At 39.7% G+C, this 23,858-nt stretch overlaps 1 protein-coding gene and 1 pseudogene across 1 annotated transcript in view; both read right to left on the bottom strand.

Moving 5' to 3' along the window:
* The window catches only part of LOC126183300 (metaxin-2), a 59,340-nt gene extending 39,264 nt beyond the window's left edge, over positions 1-20,076 (bottom strand). The window contains exons 1-3 of the mRNA XM_049925140.1: positions 19,910-20,076; positions 8,783-8,950; positions 6,531-6,607 (exon numbers count right to left, since the gene is read on the bottom strand). Coding sequence (XP_049781097.1) covers positions 6,531-6,607; positions 8,783-8,950; positions 19,910-19,955 — 291 coding nt within the window. The 5' untranslated portion in view covers positions 19,956-20,076. The remainder of the gene's footprint in view (positions 1-6,530; positions 6,608-8,782; positions 8,951-19,909) is intronic.
* On the bottom strand, positions 3,366-3,483 carry LOC126185529 (5S ribosomal RNA; annotated as a pseudogene).
* Positions 20,077-23,858: the final 3,782 nt, after the last annotated feature.

Genomic DNA, 23,858 nt, shown 5'->3' with positions numbered 1-23,858 from the left:
ACCAAGATACAAACAATGTGTGGTGAAAAAACTGACTGTGGCCTTTTCTGAGGAACAACCCTGCCATGCACATAAAGTGATATGGGAAACTGGATGGCCCGGTGAGGACTTGAATCCTGTTCCTCCCAAATGGGAGTTCATAACCTTACAACTAGGTCACTTCACTTGGTACAGCTTTCAGAAGAAAAAATGAAAATATCCCATTTGTAATCGATGATGAGAGCAACTGAAAATTTAAGAAACAGGAAGAGATCAAAGGCACTACAAACCACAAATCCAAAAAATCTGGATATAATCTTTGCGTGAACAGGCAAAAGCAGCATTCAATTAATCATATATTTAGAATAAGCAAAGAAATGGCATACTGAATTGCCACTACCAGCATCCATTTTCTGTTCGATGTTTAAATCAGAATTAGCATATGATGGTACTATGACAAGGGCTGCTATACACTCCATAAAGAGTGTTCAAAATTTGAGTTATGATAATCCTGCACCAAAAAGTGTAACAACTAAATGCAGATGACTGTTCACTTCTGTGGATTTCCAATATAATGATGAAATGAAATGAGGTGGCCCTCAACCACGTACCCTCCGACTCAGAGAGAAATATTAAACGGTTTGGCTGGTTTCGTTGTCTAGGGGCTGGGATACGTAGTTGCCGCATTACAGGCCAAATACTGCTGAGTTTACAGTATACGATAATAATACACACATAAATCGAATGGTCGAAGGTTTCTATCACTCAGCAATTGCGAATTATGAATGTAACATATAAATTTATAAATGAAAGATTGCAATTAAATAAAATCTGCAGGTATTAACTTAACGACTTTAAATGATGAGTATGATAGTTGAAGTACTTTTGAGAATGTGGTATGTTTCTGCAAAAACACTTACTGGTGTCGATGGTCCAGTAATCAAATAAAATATAAGTTGAATAACTGGCAAACAATAGATTCCTACTGCACGTAATTAGTTCGGAACAACAAAGCTCGTGAGATATTCACTTCTAAACGCACACTACGTCTTCACTGTAGAAGCCATGGAAATTTCACAAGTGCACAAGTCAGCACTACAAAATATTTCTATCTTCCACGACCGCACACAAACTGCTCCACTCCAAGTCTTTCCCACCACTGTGCATCTGTCATGCCGTCCAGCACCTCCCATGTCCTGAGCCGTCCTGTCCAGAACTCCCCATTCACAAGTGCTGTGATTGGCTAGAGCGCTCCCGTCATATCTTCAAGCAAATGCACATTCACAAAAATAATGAAACACTTTCTAAATACTGGATTTACTCTTAAATAACTTGAAATTACATAATTATTCTTATGGCTAGACCATAAACGCGCTCTAACACACATTATTAGATACATAAACAAATTTAAATAAACATATATCAAAGGAATAGAACAAAAGGTAGGCTAGTAGCCTAATGTCTCTGTGCTTTCTAAAACACAGTAAATATTTAACCAATTTCTTCATGAATAGTATATATTGGATATAAACAAAGACATAGATGAATAAATATATTTATAAGCATGCTGCTACTGTTTTTTTGTGCAACTGTGGAGTACTTACAGCCTGACGCGATCAATAGTAATCAGCCACTTTGACCTCCAATAACTCATGTACTATTTAAGTTACATGCCTGTAATTCATACCAATTTACATTTATACTAATAGCTTTCTAAAGACATAACGATCGACAAAACCGGATGAAGCGTTTATATTCTGGAAATTCGTTGCTGGGTGTTACTTGTATAATTTACAGTCATATACTAAACTTTAAACTAATAAAGATATTGAAAATCTGATTATACCATCAGTATTGTCATGCAAATAATAGTAATGTACATGTTTCTTTTTGAGGTATCATGATTCATCTGGCCACTATTTATTTCTATACAAACTTAGAAATGTCTGCCATGATGGTTTCACAAGTCCGCTATCTTTGACACTCACGGCATACACATCTCCTTCATCGACACAAAGCACTGTCCTCGTCACAGCGGAATTCCCAGACACGTGGCTGGATGGACCATGTGCTCCGGCTGTAGTGAGGCACTATGTGGATGCAACAAGCTCAGTCCTGCCGCGCGGCACCAGCGGTGGCTGCCAACTCTGAACTTAGAATATTTCCAGGGTGCCACAACTCACTCGTTACCTCACACACTTCCGCTTATTAACATTTTGGCTTGCCAGAATGTTCAGAAGTAGCACCCTTTAGTTCATAAAAGAACATATAAACCAAATTTCAAAGAACAGAATACTCTGATTAAACACCAGGCCAATAGTGTTTACAAAATTTTTGTCGTGGTGTGGCAGCAGCATGAATTTCAAAATAAACTTAAACTAGCCCAAATTATGAACGAAACGGCATATTTTTTGGACAAGATGTAAAATTTTTAAATACATTTTCACTCACTTATGTGCGATTTTGTAAGCATGTCTTGTACCACTCACTCAGTGCTAAGGCATCTTCTTGCACAAATTTTTTCCGTTGCACTACACACGCTCACACGGATTTTCGCACGAAGTATTGATCAACTCACATCAGTCTTTTGACCAAGTGCATCGCAGAAATCGTGTCTGCTTCTGTATTCCGAGATCCACCGTTTATCGTGACAAATCTGTCTATAACGAAAATCAAAAGTAGAAACCCATCAACAAACCACTTCCCAAAACCAACCAGGATCCTCGCTAAAGATTCCCTCCAGTGGAAACAATACTTTAGAAACAAAGTCATAAGGCAAACGACTGAATCAGAGTAAGCTCAAATTCCTCCAAGTTCTATTTAACTGACTTTAATAAATCCTTCCTACCCCCATGTACCAAAAAATGTGTGCACATACAATTAAAATTTTAATACCCTTCAAATTTGACCACTAAATTCTTTGCCACACTCTTATACAAAGCAAACAATCAATACATATTTTACTTAAATTCATGAGTTCACTGACCTCCACACACCCTCAGTGCCTAAACTTCCCCCTTTTGCACACACACAGTGACACAATAAAGTAAGAAATTACTAATGAATCCCCAAGTAAAACATATAAATTATCACTCCAAAATTACTACCACTGATTACAGATTAGAACAGCTTTTCACTTCTGCCCTTTCTCTATATACAGCCTCAGATCCGTCACATTTCTTAGACCCAAAGGTTTTCCTGAGACAGGGTATTTTAAATGGTGTGCATTTGGATGAGTGGATGGGTGACCATCCAGCCGCCATACGCTGTTGCCATTTTTCGGGGTGCACTCAGCCTCGTGATGCCAATTGAGGAGCTACTTGACTGAATAGTAGTGGCTTCGGTCAAGAATACCATCATAACGACCAGGAGAGTGAAATGAAAAATGACAACAGCGCATGGCGGCCTGGATGGTCACCCATCCAAGTGCCGACCATGCCCAACAGCGCTTAACTTTGGTGATCTCATGGGAACCAGTGTATCCACTGTGGCAAGGCCGTTGCCTCCTTCATATACAGTAGCTTAAATTCGTTCGGCTCCTCCCTTTCATCGTCTTCTGCCCCCACTGGTAATCTGGACAGAGCATCGGCAACACAATTTTCTGTACCCTAGATGTAACGGATTTCATATTCGAATTGCTGCATGAACATTTCCCAATGCATTAAGCGGTCGTTCAGTATGTTGCAGTCCGGCAGATAACTCAGAGCCTTGTGATCCGACAATACTGTCACTTTTCTGCCCTCTAGATACATATAGAATTTCTTAAATCCGAGTATGATTGCAAGCATCTCCTTCTCCGATATGCTGTATCCCCATTCGTGCTTATTTAGCATGCGGCTGGAGAATGCCACACTACAGTGCTCAATTTTTCCATCAACTAGCTTTTCCTGAAATAGCTCACAACCTATTCCATATTCTGAACTGTCCGACACTAAACAGAAAGGGAGATTCATATCTGGGTAGTACAACATCTTACTATTGTACTATTGCACAATTTATCTTTCATAACCTGGAATTCTACCCCCCCCCCCCCCCTCCCTGGACATGAACCATAGACCTTCCTGTTGGTGGGGAGGCTTGCGTGCCTCAGCGATACAGATAGCCATACCATAGAACCAACAGAGGAGTATCTGTTGAGAGGCCAGACAAACATTTGGTTCCTTAAGAGGGGCAGCAGCCTTTTCAGCAGTTGCAGGGGCAACAGTCTGGATGATTGACTGATCTGGCCTTGTAACACTAACCAAAACGGCCTTGCTGTACTGGTACTGCGAACGGCTCAAAGCAAAGGGAAACTACAGCCATAATTTTTCCCGAGGGCATGCAGCTTTACTGTATGGCTAAATGATGATGGCGTCCTCTTGGGTGAAATATTCCAGAGGTAAAATAGCCCCCCATTCGGATCTCCGGGGGACTACTCAGGTGAGGGGTTTTCTTTGGAGTGTCTTCAGGAAGTAAGACAGAAGCAATACTGTTCATGACATATCTACAGAACCTGGTAGATAGTTTTCTTGGTTCTCTCGAGGCTGTTGGCAGACAACTCTGTCATATATGATGAGTTTGTATAGTTAGAAAATTGCTAGAAATGCAAGATGACTTGGAGAAAGTCAGCACTTGGAGCAAAAACTAATAGCTAACTCACAATGTATAGAATTGTAATGTAATGCTTGTAAGCAGAAAAGAAGACAATAATGAATGACTGTACAACTGACAATCAGCTGTCAAATATCTGAGTATGCGTCTTGGGTAATTTAAGGTGGAATGGCAATATAAACAAATACAAAAGTCAGAGTGAGATTGAGAAGATGAATTCTAAGAAGGTGTAATTCACCCGCAATGAAGTTTGTTCACAAAATCCTCATCCGACCAAGTCACGTGCACTGTTCATTGATCTGGGTCCCTTACAAAGTCTGGTTAATGGAAGGAAAAAAATTCAAAGTCGACCTGCATGTTTTGTTACAAGTTTGTTTAGTCAGTTTCATAGCTTCATAGAAATATTCAACAAACTCCAATGGGCGATACTACAAGAAAGGTGCTATGCATTGCACAGAGCAGTTCTTGGAGCCCACTTCCCAATATAACATTTTGTGTAATGGACAAAAGTGTAAAAAAAGAAGAGAAACTGGTGTGTGATAAGAGTATCAATTATCTTTGTTTCCATGCACTATTTGCAAATGGGGGGAGGGGGGGGGGGCAAAGTGATTCTGGTACACCATGAAACCACTTCATATCACACAATGGGCTGGAGAGTGCAGAGGTAGATTGACGCCAAGTGTACACTAATAGCCATCTGGTCTGATGATTATAACGTTGGAGTTTACTACCAACTGGAGGAATACAGTGAAAAATATAACTGTCACAATCACAGTAAGTAATAACAATAACAATAATAATAATAATCCTCATCATCAACAACAACAATAACAGACTGGAAACTTTAGATAAATAGTACAATAATGGAGACCAAGACATGAGAGCTCACAGCAGCTTGGGGATTTGTGAATAAAGGATATAAGATCAGGCTATGAGGCCACAATTATAATAGCACTAATAAATGCAATGTTCAGTCTTGGTCCCTTTATAACCATACAATGTAGGCATTCTGGCTTAAGCTATAATAAGAAACACAGTTAAAAGGATATCAATACACAGTATGTAGTCAGGTTTTTATGTGCAACACTAGTTTATAGTAAGTGTCATACATAAACATCTGACAATATTCTGTGTACAGAACTACTATTGAATGTGTTTCTGGCGATGGCTTAAACCAAAATGTACTACACGGTATGGTATTGCAAACAAAAAGCAGTTAAGACAAAATAGTATATTAAATGTCGATTTGTGTCAGTATTGTTTTACTAGCAAAAAAATGGATTCTTTATGTACATATAATGCCCCAACAGTGAAAAGAGAAGAAGATTTATTTAAAGAATACTATCAATTTGCTCCTAGCTACAAATAAGTCCACATGAGTACACAGTTAAGGAGTTCCCAACACGTTAAAAATGAGATAAGGAATAAGGGAGTGTCTTTGGTAACTAGTTTCCTAGAATTAAATTAAATATACACACATTAAATGAATGTTATTACCATATCAGTGAATGAAGCCATAGCAAGTATAACTGTGCCAGGCTCCCATGAGACAATTTAATGTTTCAAAAGAGTAAATGAAATAACTTTTAAAATTATTATTCACAGCTTAGAAAATAATGGTAAAAAGCTTGTAAATATGGCCATCTATAAAATATTGTTCCTCTTTAATGACAAATTTATTTCAATATAAGTGGCCTGTGTCACACTTTTCTTATTTATCAGAGATTAGCTGTTTCAGCTTGTTTCTCCAAATTGAACTCTTTTTCTTTTTTTTATTCACTGATTCCATAAAATGAATTATAGCTATTTACATCATTTACAAGAAGGTAACTGATTCACCTACACACAAACAAAAAATGTTATCTAGTATTATCACTTCAACCAAACATTGTAGATGAGGCAGATTATAACAGGTTATTCAATGCCAAAATTAACATAGTATTTAAAATCAGAAAAATTACCTTGCTGTTGACAAATGAAATTATAGGGTCCAATTCTGCCACAATAAATGCACCGCACTTGAGGAAGGGTACTCTACCTATTTAAAAAAAAAAAAAATTACCAGTAAATTTCTGTTCAAAGTTGGTTATAACATTACAGTAGTAACAACCTAAATCCAACTAGCAGACAAGTCTTCCCATGCTATATAAAGCTTGAAATATAACTGAGTAACAGAAGTATCATAGACTTGTAAATAGCAAGAAAAGAATTTCTGAGAAAGACAACTTTATTAACATTGAACATAAATTTAAATGATTAAATTTCTTTTTCAAGAGTATCTGTGTGGAGTCTATCCTCGTACAGAGGTGAAATGTGGACAATAAACAGTTCATACAAGAAGAGAACATAAACATTTGAAAAGTGGTGCTACAGAAAAATGTTCAAGATTAGATGGATTGATGGAAAACTAATGAAGTGATACTGAAATGAATTGGGGAAATAAGAAATTTGTAGTACAACTTGATTAAAAGCAGTAAAGTCACATCCTGAGGCATCAAGGAATCATCAAGGAATCATCAATCTGGTAATGGAGGGTGGTATCAGGGGTACAAATTGTAGGAAGACAGCAAAGCTTGACTACAGTAAGCAGGAGAGCTGAATTCAACCAAGATCACACCAACAACCACATAGTACACCTTCGACTCAAATGCCCCAGACCATTGTGGCCCACTGTGCTCTCCTGTCGTTTGGTCCTGGTGTTTCAGCTGGCAGCAGGGGTGGCTTCCAGTTGTAGTGGTAGGCCACAAAGGTTGGCATTTTTTTGTGGAGGATGTCGGTCTTACTCCACTCGTGGAATAGAATGCCAGTGACAGTCACTCTCATGACTCCCACTGAAGAACCCATGGAACTGGAACTTACGCCCTCCTTTTCCCATTTACCATTGGATGAGTTCTCATGCCCGCCAAGACAGGTGGACTAGCCGTTACACCAGCCTTCACAGTCTTCCACTGTTCTGGAGGTGTCAGATGTGTTGGCTTCTGCCTACTTTTGGAGTAGACCCTCTGCTGGGGAATCTCGTGCCCCCTCCAGTTTTGTAACGATGGTCACAGTACAAACCTAGTCATTTTTGATGCTATGCGGCCTTTCCAGGCGGGAGCAACTTAGTGTCATTGGGAGCAGACATCAATGTGAATACAGATGAGCTGGTGTGGGTCTTGTGGCAGAATAGTTTCGCAAGCTGTCACAGACAGTGAGTGTAGAGCACTAAATGGGCAGAGCCACAGGCGAACGTGGTTACCTGTTGGCAACAAAAGGCCAGATCCACTAGTTCTTACACTGACTTCAACTATTTCAGACCCGGACTTCACCTCATGCTGTACTCTGTTTCTGCATGCTTGGTTGTTCAATCACTCACATTAGTCATGTCTTGTGCTTTTATCTGTGCAGACAGTGTTTAGACTCTCTGCTCCACCATAAATTAACTCACACGTCAAGTTTTGTCCCCTCTTAGAGGATTCAGCTCCCCAGTTTTGTAATCAAGTCACTGTCAGCTACTACAGTTACATTTATTTCAACTGTAACAGTTTTGTAGCATTGTTACACACTACGCAGATATAAAACTTGCGAAAGTTCAAAAAATATTTTTCAAAACAATGCAAATGTGACACTTGATATACAACCAAAAATACAACACAAATCACTGTGAGACATCTGTAACCTTGGATCACTTACTATAATTTTAATCAATAGCTAAACTCTTCACTGAGAGTCTTCTCACAATAACAAATTTGTTGATTACACCAATTTGCAACCAAACTGTGATCTCCTAACTAAGCCTAAGACTTGGAGCTATGCTACATATAAGCCCCTAACCACAGCCTCCATTCCAAACAAAAGCAGTAAAAACAAAATTAAAGCTGTGGTGGCAGCAACAACATTCTGAAACATTTTATCCCCAAATACAAATAATCTATAAGGAATACTGAATGGTTTAAACTGCAGTGCTCAGTGACTTTTCTAATCTCCCATTTATTACCTAAAACTACATTCCTGTTTTATATGTGAAACTCATGCAGCTTCATCCTAGGAAATGTTCCATGGCTAAAATTGCCCTTATCGGCACTTAACATATGCATTACTGCTGGAAGTCTGTTCAAGTCAAGCACTGCTGTGCTCAGTAAAGTAACTAGATAATTAACAATTAATTCTGAAATTCTGTAAGATTAAATTGTGCCATTATTTGTACAAACTGTGGAATCTAATGTTTTCATACCTGATGGTGACATATATTCACAGTTGCTGCGAAGCTCAACTTCATATTTGAGACCACACATGCGAAGGTAAGCCTGAACAGCAAGACAGTTTGCATTGTCTGGTAGTAGTATCTGTTCCACTTCATAAGGTTGGAATAATTTGGCATCGGATGGCCACGGCTCTCGAGCTGGAAAATAGTAACATTTTAAGAATGCTTTGCATCAAGCTGTTAATAACAAAAGGGTTAATAAACTCTTGAATACCCGTACTTCCAGAAAGTTTGGAGCATTCATTACCTTTGTTCAATGGTAATTTTCACTCATGGAAAACAAAAGCTATGTAAAATAAGATGTAAGAACAGAAAACTTAGTAAAGTTGGATGAGGAATATTATTTTTGTCCTGGAAACAGCAAATTAATTGGAATTTTTATATGCAACATCAATTAAATTGGTTGCTGTTTTGAATATGGAATTATTTCAATTGTGAAAACTCCTTTATGATAATCACTACAAGGTCACTAGCTGCCAAGTCACTTGGGTCAATTTAGTTAAGATATGTCCTATTATTTTGAAAAAAAATACATATATTTGAATCTAGGTGGGAAAACCGTACCTATCTGGTTTAGGATGACATGCCTACCCAATATCATTAAACACCTCAAGGCTCTTTATTTTATCACTGCAGAGAACCACCAGCCGCCAATGTGGACTAACAATCAAAACGCTGAGAGTAGACTGACAGTCAGTAATTCCATCACACCAGCCTTACAGCTAGCAGTTAAAAAGCAACCATGCACTTAACATGAAGAAAACACAAGAAGCAGAGCAACATCATTCCTGAGCTGCTACTAGCAAAGACAAACATGGGCCATTCTGATTCTGAAGAAACAGGACAGCATTCAAAGAAGAACCAAGAGTTTCCCCAAACTTCTCAAAGCACAGAAAACTAATTTTTGGTACTACAAACATACAGATGTTAAACAAAACAAGGAAACACAAGTTACTGACAAATATATGTGAAAGTTTTACAGTTCTTACACTTGCAAAACAGGAAACATGTTTTTCTGATTATTGTGCTTTTGATTCAGATGGATGCCATATACACAAGTAAAACCTACAGTTAAATTCACAAACAGTATGGTATTAATATTAGGCACTGCATTCCTGGACATAGTAGTATCTCAGAAAGTATCTCTCTTTTCTCGCCATTAAATGTGCTCACAAGGTCCACATGTTGGTGAATACACATGCTCCTGTGAACAATGAAACTAATGAAAATAAAGTTGAGAAGTTCTGGTCACAACTTCAACCTCCATTGAAAACTTTAATGTGAAAATTGGCTGAGAAAGAGAGTACATGTAGGTTGTTATGAATTTCTCTGCATACAAGAAGGCAATGCATGCATGTAGAATGGTCAACCTTCAGTTAACGTCCATATGCCGTAACAAACCCCATGAAAAATGACCACCTGGAAATGACCAGTCAACTGCATTGATCAATTCTAGTCCAAAAATATAGCTATCACTAGAAAATAATCCCCAGAAATAATGAATGTATGAGTATGAAAAAATTAAAGAGAGTCCAATCATCATGTCTTACAAATCAGAATCTGCTTCAGCCCTAATCATAAAAATATTAGAAACCTAAAATACTACGCAATGAACCAGAGTATGGTACTTAAATTGCAGCCATTTATACAGTCACTTCAGACAAATATACAAACATGGGATGCACTATTTGAGACCACTCAGTAATCGGCATGGAAACTTGGCACTACTCTTTAAAAATGAAAACACAGGTGATTGAACCCAAAATATGACAGCACCCCAGAATCCCACATCCAAGTCTGGAACACTGGAATAGCCACGAAGTCCAGAGACCTCCCTTTCATTTCAGACACATCATATCAAACAAAAAGAAATTCACAATACATTGATCACTGTCCTCCTTCAAGGGAATGTCTTTTTTTTTCCAAAGGTTCAGACATTTGGCTGTATTTTTTACAGAAGCAAACATCCAAAACAATCAGACAAATTAAACACGCTTACCACTTCAATGCGCTGGAAGGAATCTGCAATAACTTCAAACAGAACAACACTAAATCACAGTACGACACAGTTTTTACAGTTTCTAACACACAATCCAACAAAACCTGACATTTTAATTTCACAAAACGGGCATATGATTAGTGAAACTGAGCAGTTCAAATTTCTAGGTGTTCAGATAGATAGTAAGCTGTCATGGAAAGCCACATACAGGATCTTGCTCAAAGACTTAATACTGCCATTTTTACTATTCGAATGGCATCAGAAATGAGTGATCGTTTGACACGAAAATTAGTATACCTTGCTTATTTCATTCGCTTATGTCATATGGTATTATATTTTGGGGTAACCCTTCCCATTCTAAAAGGATATTTTTGGCTCAGAAACAGGCTGTTCGGGCAATAAGTGGTGTAAGTTCACGAACCTCTTGTCAACCCCTGTTCACTAATTGCGACATTCTGTAGTATTACTTCGAGACAACTGTGAAACTCCTTCAGAAAAACTGCAGTTCAATAGAGCCATCCAACACAAGACTCAATTCCACAGAAACACAATCAGATGTATAATATCATATTACACCTCAAAAACAACAAACTACCACAGGGGAGACAGCATAATTGTTGAGATGCTCAAGATCACGGGCAAACTAATGATTTACCAACTGCAAGCCAACGTAATGAATACAGGGTGTTACAAAAAGGTACGGCCAAACTTTCAGGAAACATTCCTCACACACAAAGAAAGAAAATATGTTATGTGGATACGTGTCCGGAAACGCTTACTTTCCATGTTGGAGCTCATTTTATTACTTCTCTTCAAATCACATTAATCATGGAATGAAAACACACAGCAACAGAATGTACCAGCGTGACTTCAAACACTTTGTTACAGGAAATGTTCAAAATGTCCTCCGTTAGCGAGGATACATGCATCCACCCTCCGTCGCACGGAATCCCTGATGCAGCCCTGGAGAATGGCGTATTGTATCACAGCTGTCCACAATACGAGCACGAAGAGTCTCTACATTTGGTGCCAGGGTTGCGTAGACAAGAGCTTTCAAATGCCCCATAAATGAAAGTCAAGAGGGTTGAGGTCAGGAGAGTGTAGAGGCCATGGAATTGGTCCGCCACTATGCCCCTACCAATCCATCGGTCACCGAATCTGTTGTTGAGAAGCGTACAAAGAGTTCGCCTGAAATGTGCAGGAGCTCCATCGTGCATGAACCACATGTTGTGTCGTACTTGTAAAGGCACATGTTCTAGCAGCACAAGTAGAGTATCCTGTATGAAATCATGATAACGTACTCCATTGAGCGTAGGTGGAAAAACATGGGGCCCAATCAAGGCATCACCAACAATGCCTTCCCAAACGTTCACAGAAAATCTGTGTTGATGACGTGATTGCACAATTGTGTACAGATTCTCGTCAGCCCACACATGTTGATTGTGAAAATTTACAATTTGATCACGTTGGAATGAAGCCTCATCCGTAAAGAGAACATCTGCACTGAAATGAGCACTGACACATTATTGGATGAACCATTCGCAGAAGTGTACCCGTGGAGGCCAATCAGCTGCTGATAGTGCCTGCACACGCTGTACATGGTACGGAAACAACTGGTTCTCCTGTAGCACTCTCCATACAGTGACATGGTCAATGTTACCTTGTACAGCAGCAACTTCTCCGACGCTGACATTAGGGTTATTGTCAACTGCACGAAGAATTGCTTCGTCCATTGCAGGTGTCCTCGTCGTTCTAGGTCTTCCCCAGTCGCGAGTCATAGGTTGGAATGTTCCATGCTCCCTAAGATGCCGATCAATTGCTTCAAACGTCTTCCTGTCGGGACACCTTCTTTCTGGAAATCTGTCTCGATACAAACGTACCGCGCCAAGGCTATTGCCCCGTCCTAATCCATACATCAAATGGGCATCTGCCAACTCTGCATTTGTAAACATTGCACTGACTGCAAAACCACGTTCGTGATGAACACTAACCTGTTGATGCTACGTACTGATGTGCTTGATGCTAGAACTGTAGAGCAATGAGTCGCACGTCAACATAACTACCGAAGTCAACACTATCTTCCTTCAATTGGGCCAACTGGTGGTGAATCGAGGAAGTACAGTACATACTGACGAAACTAAAATGAGCTCTAACATGGAAATTAAGCATTTCCAGACACATGTCCACATAAAATCTTTTCTTTATTTGTGTGTGAGGAATGCTTCCTGAAAGTTTGGCCGTACCTTTTTGTAACACCCTGTATATGAGAGACCAATATAATACCTACATCTACATACATACTCTGCAAGCCACCATACAGTGCATGGTGGAGTCTCCCCAGTACCACTACTAGTCACTTCCTTTTGCAAATAGCGCAAGGGAACGAAGACTGTCTATATTACTCTGTATAAACCCTCATTTCTATCTTCATGGTCCTTACACAAAATGTATGTTGGCAGCAGTCAGCTTCAATGCTGGTTACCTAAATTTTCTCAATAGTGTTCCACGAAAGATAGTCGCCCCCCCACAAGGGATTCCCTTTTCAGTTCCCAAAACATCTCTGTAAGACTTCCGTGTTGTTCGAACTTACTGGTAACAAATCTACCAGCTCGCCTCTGCATTGCTTTGATGTCTTCCTTAAATCCAACCTGGTACAGATTCCAAACACGCAAGCAGTACTCTGGAATAGGTCACACTATTGTCCTGTATGCTGTCTCCTTTACAGATGAGCCACACTTTCCCAAAATTCTCCCAATAAACCGAAGTCAGCCATTTGCACTCCCTACCACAATGCTCACATGCTCAATCCATTTCATATGGCTTTGGAACATTACACCAGGTATTTAAATGGCATGGCTGTGTCAAGTAGCACACCACTAATGCCATATTCCAACATTACAGATTAATTTTTCCTATTCATCTGCATTAACTCACATTTTTCTACACTTAGAGCTAGTTACCATTCCTCACACCAGCTAGAAATTTTGTCTACATCATCTTGTATTCTCCTACAATCACTCAACAACACCTTTCTATACACCATAGTATCATCAGCAACTTTAGATTGCTGCCCACCCTCTCTGCCAGATCATTTATGTAACAATACTACGAAAAGGAAAGTTGATACCATATAGCGGAGATGCTGAGTCACAGATAGGCCTATCTGCTTATTGTTGTGCCTATCTGCAACTCAGCACCTCTGCTATATGGCGAGTAGCAACTTTCTTATTCATAATATTGTTACATTCCAACCTGGATTTTCCATCGTTACATCATTTATGTACACAGAAAACACCTGCAGCGCTATCACACTTCTCTGGGGCACTCCTGATGATATGCTTGTCACTGATAAACACTCATTGTTGAGGACAAAATACAGGGTTTCATTGCTTAAAAAGTCTTTGAGCCACTCTCATATCTGGAAACCTATTCCAGGATCCAGAGGAATGTTTGATACGAGTCATTGGCTTTGGCCAGTGACATAATGTTAATGGCTGCTGTCACATCACTTTTGGTGCATATATTCACAGTTTTGTTGTTTAGTTGACAAAGTCAATGAATTCGAAAGAAAAAACAAATAAATAAATAAAAATAAAACTGGTTGTGGTGACACACTGATCTGTAGCCTAGCCTGAGGTGCAGGTTGAATGCGATACTCAAAGTGAATGAATGCGATACTCAAAAAACCTGGATGTGGTGACAGACTGATCTGTACTTTAGCTCGTTTGAAAAAAAATTGCCAATAATGCAACATTATAGTCACCATACTGTTTAAGACTTTTGTCGCATGTTTCATATGTCACTGGTCAAAGCCAACATTTCGTATGAAACACTCCTCTATATTCCGTATCCCATATGCCCACACCTATGTTAAGTCTGCAGTGGGGAATGGTGTCAAATGCTTCCTGGAAATCTAAAAACATGGAATCTGTCTGCTGCCCTTCACCCATAGTTCGCAGTATATTGTATCAGAAAATGGCAAGGTGAGTCCCTTGTGAGCGATATTTTCTAAAACCATGCTGATTCCTGGTCATAAGCTTGTTAGTCTTAAGAAAATTTACTATATTTGAACTAAGAATATGTTCAAGGATTCTGCAGCAAACCAATGTTGGGGATACTGCTCTGTAATTTGCGGGTCCACTCTTTTACCATTCTTACATACAGCAGTCTCTTTTTTTTTCCAGTCACTTGGGACTTTGTGCTGGGCAAGAGATCCATGAGAAATGCAAGCTAAGTAAGAGACCAATGACCTAGAGTACTCTCCATGAAACCGGACTGGGATACCTGTATATTGAAAAACTGTTCCTTTTCACCCACCACAAAAAAGGTGCCTATATGGACCCACACAATTAATTACCAGAGCAATTCTCATCCACCAGTTGCCTACATTGTATTCACTCATAACCTACTTGTCAAATTAGAGCCAAAGAACTAAAATACACTCCTGGAAATGGAAAAAAGAACACATTGACACCGGTGTGTCAGACCCACCATACTTGCTCCGGACACTGCGAGAGGGCTGTACAAGCAATGATCACACGCACGGCACAGCGGACACACCAGGAACCGCGGTGTTGGCCGTCGAATGGCGCTAGCTGCGCAGCATTTGTGCACCGCCGCCATCAGTGTCAGCCAGTTTGCCGTGGCATACGGAGCTCCATCGCAGTCTTTAACACTGGTAGCATGCCGCGACAGCGTGGACGTGAACCGTATGTGCAGTTGACGGACTTTGAGCGAGGGCGTATAGTGGGCATGCGGGAGGCCGGGTGGACGTACCGCCAAATTGCTCAACACGTGGGGCGTGAGGTCTCCACAGTACATCGATGTTGTCGCCAGTGGTCGGCGGAAGGTGCACGTGCCCGTCGACCTGGGACCTGACCGCAGTGACGCACGGATGCACGCCAAGACCGTAGGATCCTACGCAGTGCCGTAGGGGACCGTACCGCCACTTCCCAGCAAATTAGGGACACTGTTGCTCCTGGGGTATCGGCGAGGACCATTCGCAACCGTCTCCATGAAGCTGGGCTACGGTCCCGCACACCATTAGGCCATCTTCCGCTCACGCCCCAACATCGTGCAGCCCGCCTCCAGTGGTGTCGCGACAGGCGTGAATGGAGGGACGAATGGAGACGTGTCGTCTTCAGCGATGAGAGTCGCTTCTGCCTTGGTGCCAATGATGGTCGTATGCGTGTTTGGCGCCGTGCAGGTGAGCGCCACAATCAGGACTGCATACGACCGAGGCACACAGGGCCAACACCCGGCATCATGGTGTGGGGAGCGATCTCCTACACTGGCCGTACACCACTGGTGATCGTCGAGGGGACACTGAATAGTGCACGGTACATCCAAACCGTCATCGAACCCATCGTTCTACCATTCCTAGACCGGCAAGGGAACTTGCTGTTCCAACAGGACAATGCACGTCCGCATGTATCCCGTGCCACCCAACGTGCTCTAGAAGGTGTAAGTCAACTACCCTGGCCAGCAAGATGTCCGGATCTGTCCCCCATTGAGCATGTTTGGGACTGGATGAAGCGTCGTCTCGCGCGGTCTGCACGTCCAGCACGAACGCTGGTCCAACTGAGGCGCCAGGTGGAAATGGCATGGCAAGCCGTTCCACAGGACTACATCCAGCATCTCTACGATCGTCTCCATGGGAGACTAGCAGCCTGCATTGCTGCGAAAGGTGGATATACACTGTACTAGTGCCGACATTGTGCATGCTCTGTTGCCTGTGTCTATATGCCTGTGGTTCTGTCAGTGTGATCATGTGATGTATCTGACCCCAGGAATGTGTCAATAAAGTTTCCCCTTCCTGGGACAATGAATTCACAGTGTTCTTATTTCAATTTCCAGGAGTGTAATAGAAGGCGGGTGAATAAAAGTGGGCTTTCAACTAGGTTGATTTTGTGGAGAACAGCTCGAGAATTAAAGATGACACTGAGTATTGATTCACACAGAGGTCGAGAGAACTAGCTGTGTGAACATGGTGCGCATAAGAAAAGAACTGACATAATCCAAATCATTTAAACTAAAAACAGGAGTATGGCAATATGAGGGGTTATCTCCCCTCCAATTCATTATGGTATTACATATGATAATCAAACTATGAGAGAAAGGAAATCTGGAACAATTACTGCTGGTGCCCTAGCAGTAATTGCCAGAACCAGTACCAAAGCCAGACATACCACAGAAAAGCTTCACAGGATTGCTATCAAAACTGGTCTCCAAATCTCTTACAAAAACGCACAGTACATGGACTCGCATTGTGAAGACCTTGGATCCATCAAGACAAGATATGACAATATTACTCAGGTTAAACACTTCACATACTTGGGTGAAATGACTGAGAACACTGGCATGGCTGGCATAACCTGGATACCTACAACACGAAAAGCATTCCACCAAAGCCAAACTTCACTACTATCAGACAGTCATTCTTCCATAAGCACTCAACACAGTTAAGGTATCACCACCACCACCACCATTAACTATCAGTGTCAACATATTTTCAGGAGGCCGTGCCCTCAGCTTTTACATATTTGAAAAATGTGAATGAAGTATCTTACCCAACACGTCAAGATGGTAATACGAAATTTTTCTTCAATGTCACTGAGAAAGTGGAACGATAGATATTGTTGAAAATATTTTGACTCAAGATCCAAGCTGGTATCTGGATGCAAAGACACTCAGAAGAACTGCACTCCTTGACAACAATTTACAAGAGAAATATCTAAAATTTCATGAACTTATAGTGAGTACAGATCCAAATGGAAGCCAAAAACTAACGTACAATGGTTAGCCAACACCCAAAACAATCTTGTAGAAGTCACAATTAATCAACGGGCAACAACTGAAATTACAAACAAACAGAAGAATGATTCCCATATTTTTACACACAAACAACTGATAGAAAGCCACCTTCAATTCAAACACACTAAAAAGACAAAAGGCCAATACTGATAGGATGAAGAAGTGTTGGGAAGATATGAGCCTCTATATGCTTTTTAAAGGGTCAAAAGACATCACCATGATGATAATTGCCTAATTTAAGATACCAATGTGGTTGCAGACTGAGAACCACAAATAAACGTATTGCGCATCCAAGAAACTAGTAGAGAGAATGGTAGTACTAGACACATAACCAGAATTATCCCAATACTTAAATATCATAGTTTGTAACAGCATACGTAAAACAAATGCAAATGCATATGCTGGCAGTGAAAGTTAAAAATGTTTAACATTTTGACAGCACAAATCAAAACATCTACTTATCATCTAGTTCTTTACTATTGGCAGGTGACTCATTTCTTGTCTCACATAATAGAACTTAACCTGAAGTGGAATTATTGTCAGATATTAAAATTCAGTTGTTTCACAGCAGTAATACTGAATGAAATATTAGATAATAATTTTTAAAATTAAATCAGGAAATTGTGAGTCTAGTGTACAACACAACTTTATGTGTATTCTTTTAATCATGAAGCAATAATGTGTGTAAACAGAGTCAGGGATTTTTTTTATTTGTACATTTCATTTGTAGATGTCAGTCCTATGTTTTGTTTACAATATGTAATATTTTTAGATGCTGATGTGTTGTATACTAGATCTATATAGGTCTAGTAGAGATGATCTACTGAACGAATGACATATCACATTGTGTTGTACACTACATCAATATACATGTTTATTTCTTTTTACTATTTTTTCATTATTACATGGTGGCAAACAGAGCTGTAGCATAGCCTATCAAGGTTAGGTCGGGAGGTGAAGTTTCGTTGTGAACTGACAAAGCCTGCAAAGCACATCACAATGTATTATACATGAAGCATACTGCATAGCTACATTTACGTCCCCGATGAATAATAGTGTCCAATCTGGCGCAGTGGGTAGCACAATGGACTCACATTCGAGAGGACAATGTTCAAATTCCTCACCAGCCATGTTTTCCCATGGCTTCTGTAAATCAATCCAGCCAATTGTCAGGATTTTTCCTTTGCAAAGGGCATAGCTGACTTCATTCCTTGTCCTTCCATAATCAGAGCTGACTTCATTCCTTGTCCTTCCATAATCAGAGCTTTTCCTGCATTTCTAATGTCCGCACTGTCAATGGGACAACTCATATTCATTCCTTTCCCCGATCAAAACCCACTTTTTACCCCACTGTAGTTTGTCACGTCTTGAATATATAGGAAGATATTTTGCTAAATTTTTTGTGTCCATAGTGTAAACCACTGGTCGTTTCTGCTTGAATCATCACAATGTTAATGACTTCAACAGTCATGCGCGTAACGCATTGTTAACTATTGTGGTCTAGAAACCAACAAACGAAAGTAAAGTATTCTGTAAAAATCAAAATTCAAGCATTTTCTATACGACAGGATATAACAGTTCAAAGGGAAATATCAGTACCTGTGCCAATATATACATTAATACTATAAATGTGACTTTGTGTGGAAACGGCAATGTAAACTTTATCATCATTCTTAGCATAAAGACGTTTGTTTTTCTTCTAATATCATCTCACACAACGTAGCCATTAAGTAACTGGACTATTTCTTCTAGCAAGTCGTTTCATTCAACCGTACATCTTTTATCAGCCTGTCTTTTCATCGCCCACAAGTTGTCATTGCGTACTTATATCATCTATCCATTTCGAATTAAATGCCACTTCTTTCAACGCGGCCTCAGATGTTGCCTGACAAGCTAAGGATTATTATTACGACACATGGTGCCGTACATTGTCACTAAAACCCAAAACGACGATTTTGTATAATATTTGTTACAAAACACCGGCAGAGACCGTTTCGAGTTTTATCAATAAAGAGAAAAAAATATGGTAAACCCCGGGAGAAAAATAGGTTTTAACAGTATTAGAGCGATCTGTTGAATCTGTCAGAGAAATCACAATGAGTTACAAACGGCACATAACAGTTACATTATCACACTGACGCGAAACACCGGTAACTGCAGAAATTGAACCATGAAAACATAAACACAGCCCCTACAGTAATAACGCAGCCAAACACTGTCATAATTATGAAGTCACCACTGAGTTTTCGCCAAGTAATAAAAAATGCTACACAACGCTGCAGTACCTCCCATTTCCACAAACATGTAGTCTGGCATTATTCTTCCTGGCATTTTGCCCTACGGCCCGTGTTTATAAATGTCTTGCAGACTAAAACGTAAACAAATTAGTAACCTACAGCAAACAAACACATATCAACAGTGCAGCCAACGTTATTACATGTGGTAGTAAGCGTTTCGAACATGTAGGTTAGGAACGTCTTTGGCTACGACAGGCATAAAAAGCTGACACAAGCGTCGCTCCATCATCTCCTTCAGAGGACAGTAAGTGTTTCCACAAGGGCATCCGATTCCGTACTGGCACAGTATTAAAGATGCGGCAACACAAATAGAGCGAGCTAGCGTAAATGTAATTATGGAGATTTTAGCTCAAGAATTTACAGAAACGTCAACGTTATGGTCCCATAAATGTCAGGTGCGAAAATGGATTTCTCAGATATATCAATTGGGACACTAAAAACTCTAGAGAAAAGCACAAAGTGTCTGTCGAAAAATAAATGAAAGAGTAAACCTACTTCTGAATTCTTTTTGAGGTATATTTCTTGCTTTATGCGGGACTCAGATATATGCTTACGAGACAACACGGCAGCTCGCGTTCAGTTACGAGTCACATTGATATATTTGGCAACTGGAGAGCTGTAGTATGCTTGCTGTATTCTTACAGGCATAATTACTAAGTTTTTGGAGGGACATTCGGGCTCCTATTTACACTACCCTGCATGTACATCGGAATGTAAGGGCCTTGCATCAACAGTTCCACAAGATTTTCTGTTTTTAGAGTACTTCAGTGTTCGGAGAGCTCACAGATGCTGTAAACATAACACTTATGGACTACGTGAACATTATTGTTGACTGCTTGTGTACTTTCAATGCTTGATGTCTTCCTTGACGGTGATGGCTTCTTTCAGTGTGATAACTGTCTATGTCACACGACCAGAATCGCACTGATGTGTGTTGAGGAGCATGGTTGTGAACTCTTATTGATATCGTGGCCACAAAATTCGCCTGATCTGAAACCAGTGGAACACATCTAGAACGCACAAATCAGTAGCCCGTAATTTACGGGTATTGCGTTACATGTGGATAGATATCTGGTGTCACATACCTTCAAAAAATTAGCAACGGAGTTGTCGAAACCATACCATGCCGAATAACTACTGTATTGTACCCCAAAGGTGAGCCAATATCCTATTATACAGGTGGCCATGATATTTTGGTTTATCAGCATTTACTACAGAATAAATATCATTTGGCAACATTCGAGTAATTGAAGAAATATTCAGCAATCAAAAATATGTATTTCACTCACCTGTACAGATACACTAACTTAGGAATAAGGCTTCACAAAACTCTTGTAGTTAAGTTGTGTTTGCGAAATTTATTTTAGTCCTGCAGTGTTATCTACTATGTGACAGGTCAATATGTCAGAATAACATACATGAATGGCTTAGATGGTATTTTAGATACTAATATTTTATGTACTCTAATTGAACTCTGAAGATAATAAACTAAAGAAAAAATCCAGTAAAGCTGCTACAATGATTAAATAGTGTGGGTGTTGTTCTTTTCTGATTTCTCTATCTAATTTTGACAATTTGCATTCAGTGTGATGATTTCTTATCGATAGACACTCTTTCCACCCATCCTTTTCTCTCTCTGTCACCCGCACACACACCACACGTAATTATTCCCTATGCCTTACAAACAAATAGTGTAGCTTACTATTGCGACTGTCTTAAAATAAGCAGAGTAGTTTAAAAATCTGCATAGAAGGGAAGAAATGGCTCAGAATATTGAGTAAAATCTCTGTAGATGAACAGAGCTTTGAATATGTACATATTCAACAGGTTGACTGATACATATTCTCACGCTGTAAAATCGATCTTTCTATTTTCTTGTATACAGACATGCTTACACAATCACAGAAAATAGCCCTACTACATGAAGGGTAGGTTACGTTGTTTTTCAACAAATAAAGCGCCTCCTACTAGTATAGTCAGTTCTTGTGGGACTCTCCAACGAAAAATAACTGTTCCTCATTTCATATACTTATATATACGAGGGCTCGAACTTTAATAGTGGCAACTATTTCTTTACAGCTCATACAAAATAGATGTGTGTTTCAAAGTTTTACTTACCTTCAAAGTAGTCATCAGCATTGTGTATAACCCATTGCCAGCAATGCGGAAGTTGTAGGATACTCTTAGCAGTGTGTAGCAGTTCTGAAGCAAATGCCGTGAAGTGTTGCCATCAGTTTAGAAACCGAATTGAACTCACGAGTGCTTAAGCCAGGGGAGTGCAGTAGGTGGTATAGCACTTAGCAGCCCCATCAGTCAAATAAATCAGTACCAGCTTGCACTGTACGTTCTTAAGCGATGTCGTGCAAAATGATGGTCAGGTCCTGCAGAAAGTGTCATCACTTCTGTCTCTAAGCTGGTCATATGTTGTGTTCCAAAAATGAACAGCAGCAGGTTATACCAATGCTGGTGACTACTTTGAAGGTCAGTAAAACTTTGAAACATGTATCTATTTTGTACAAGCTGTGAATAAATAGTTGCCACAATTAAAGTTAGAACCTTCGTGTTTGGATCCATAACAGCAGCAGCAGTTCACCATAGCAGTTACCAATAAATAAATATGTAAAAACAAGACAAATATGCATCATACTAAACTTGCAATCTGTGGGTAACGTGAAAAAAATACTGATATCCTGAAATCATGTGACACTTCCTATTTTGGTTTGAGAACATGTGCAATATGCTATTCTCAGCCCATAGATATTTATACTTCATTATAAATTCCAAAGGTCAGTATCTACTACTTAGATCATTGTAAATATCACCAAGAAACACCACAGAGTAGATATTTCTATGGTCAACATCAGTTAATATTGTAGGCACTACAAGAAACGATTAAAACTTTTTATTTGAAAGAATGAAGGGCTATTATGATTTCATGTCCTGTCGATAATGACGTCATTAGGTGTGGACTTCAAGCTTGCATTTGGGGGAAGAATGGGGAAGGGAATCGACCATCTCCTTTCCCAAGGATTTTTCCTGTCATTTGCCTTAAATCTTTTAGGGATGTCATGTTAAATGTAGATTGGACATCTTATCAAGTATTTGAACTGCTTTCCTCCTGAATATAAGTCCAATGTATTGACCACTGCATAAAAAATGTTTAATTGATATCGCATATTTATAATGGAACAGGGTTCTTCATTGATAGAAAATTACAAAATAAGCAAAACAATGAGTATATTAAGTTTAGAAACTATCTAATTAGCACATTAGATGAATTTCATTGCTTGAAAGCCAAAAGTAGAGTTTGGAATTAGTTGGTATACCATTTGCATGGAGTGCAGTTGTAACTTTTGCTTCAGAAAGGAACATGATACTTACTGCAAATGACTTTACTCAGTGTTCCATGTGTTTTTCGCATCTGGTAAACAACAGCTTCCATCAAATTACTGTATTATCATTGTATTATCATCCTATGCCCAAATATCGACATATGTATACGAGCCTAGCAAGTAATGGAATCCGCGACTTGTCAGAATAAGAAAACTGCATCTCTTACCACTACAATGGGAGAGTATTGCTCTGCGTTTAGCGCCGCAGGTGACAGGAGCCATTGGCGAGTGGTTGTAATGAATGAGTGTAGGTGTCGGCCGCGGGTATTTGACTTTCAGATGAATCGCCTGTTGATGATAAGAAAGTTGGCGACACAAAATGATTCAAGGTTTAATTAAATTGCCAAACCGGTAGGCCAGATAAGAACAGTGGCATCTAGTATTCACTGAAGTCTGGTTTTAGAGGGAAAAAGCTAACCGTAACAATAAATGGCTATAATCAAACGGAAGCCTCGTGTAAGACAATGAAATCAGTCTAATGATTCGTGCATTATCCCATGTTAGGACAAGGTACAAGGAAGAAATCTACGAGACAGAAAGAAACG

This window comes from Schistocerca cancellata, chromosome 4, assembly GCF_023864275.1.
Source record: "Schistocerca cancellata isolate TAMUIC-IGC-003103 chromosome 4, iqSchCanc2.1, whole genome shotgun sequence".
Classification (NCBI taxonomy): Eukaryota; Metazoa; Arthropoda; class Insecta; order Orthoptera; family Acrididae; genus Schistocerca; species Schistocerca cancellata.
Note: the sequence above shows the minus strand (reverse complement) of the source record. Positions and strands in the feature narration are given on the sequence as shown.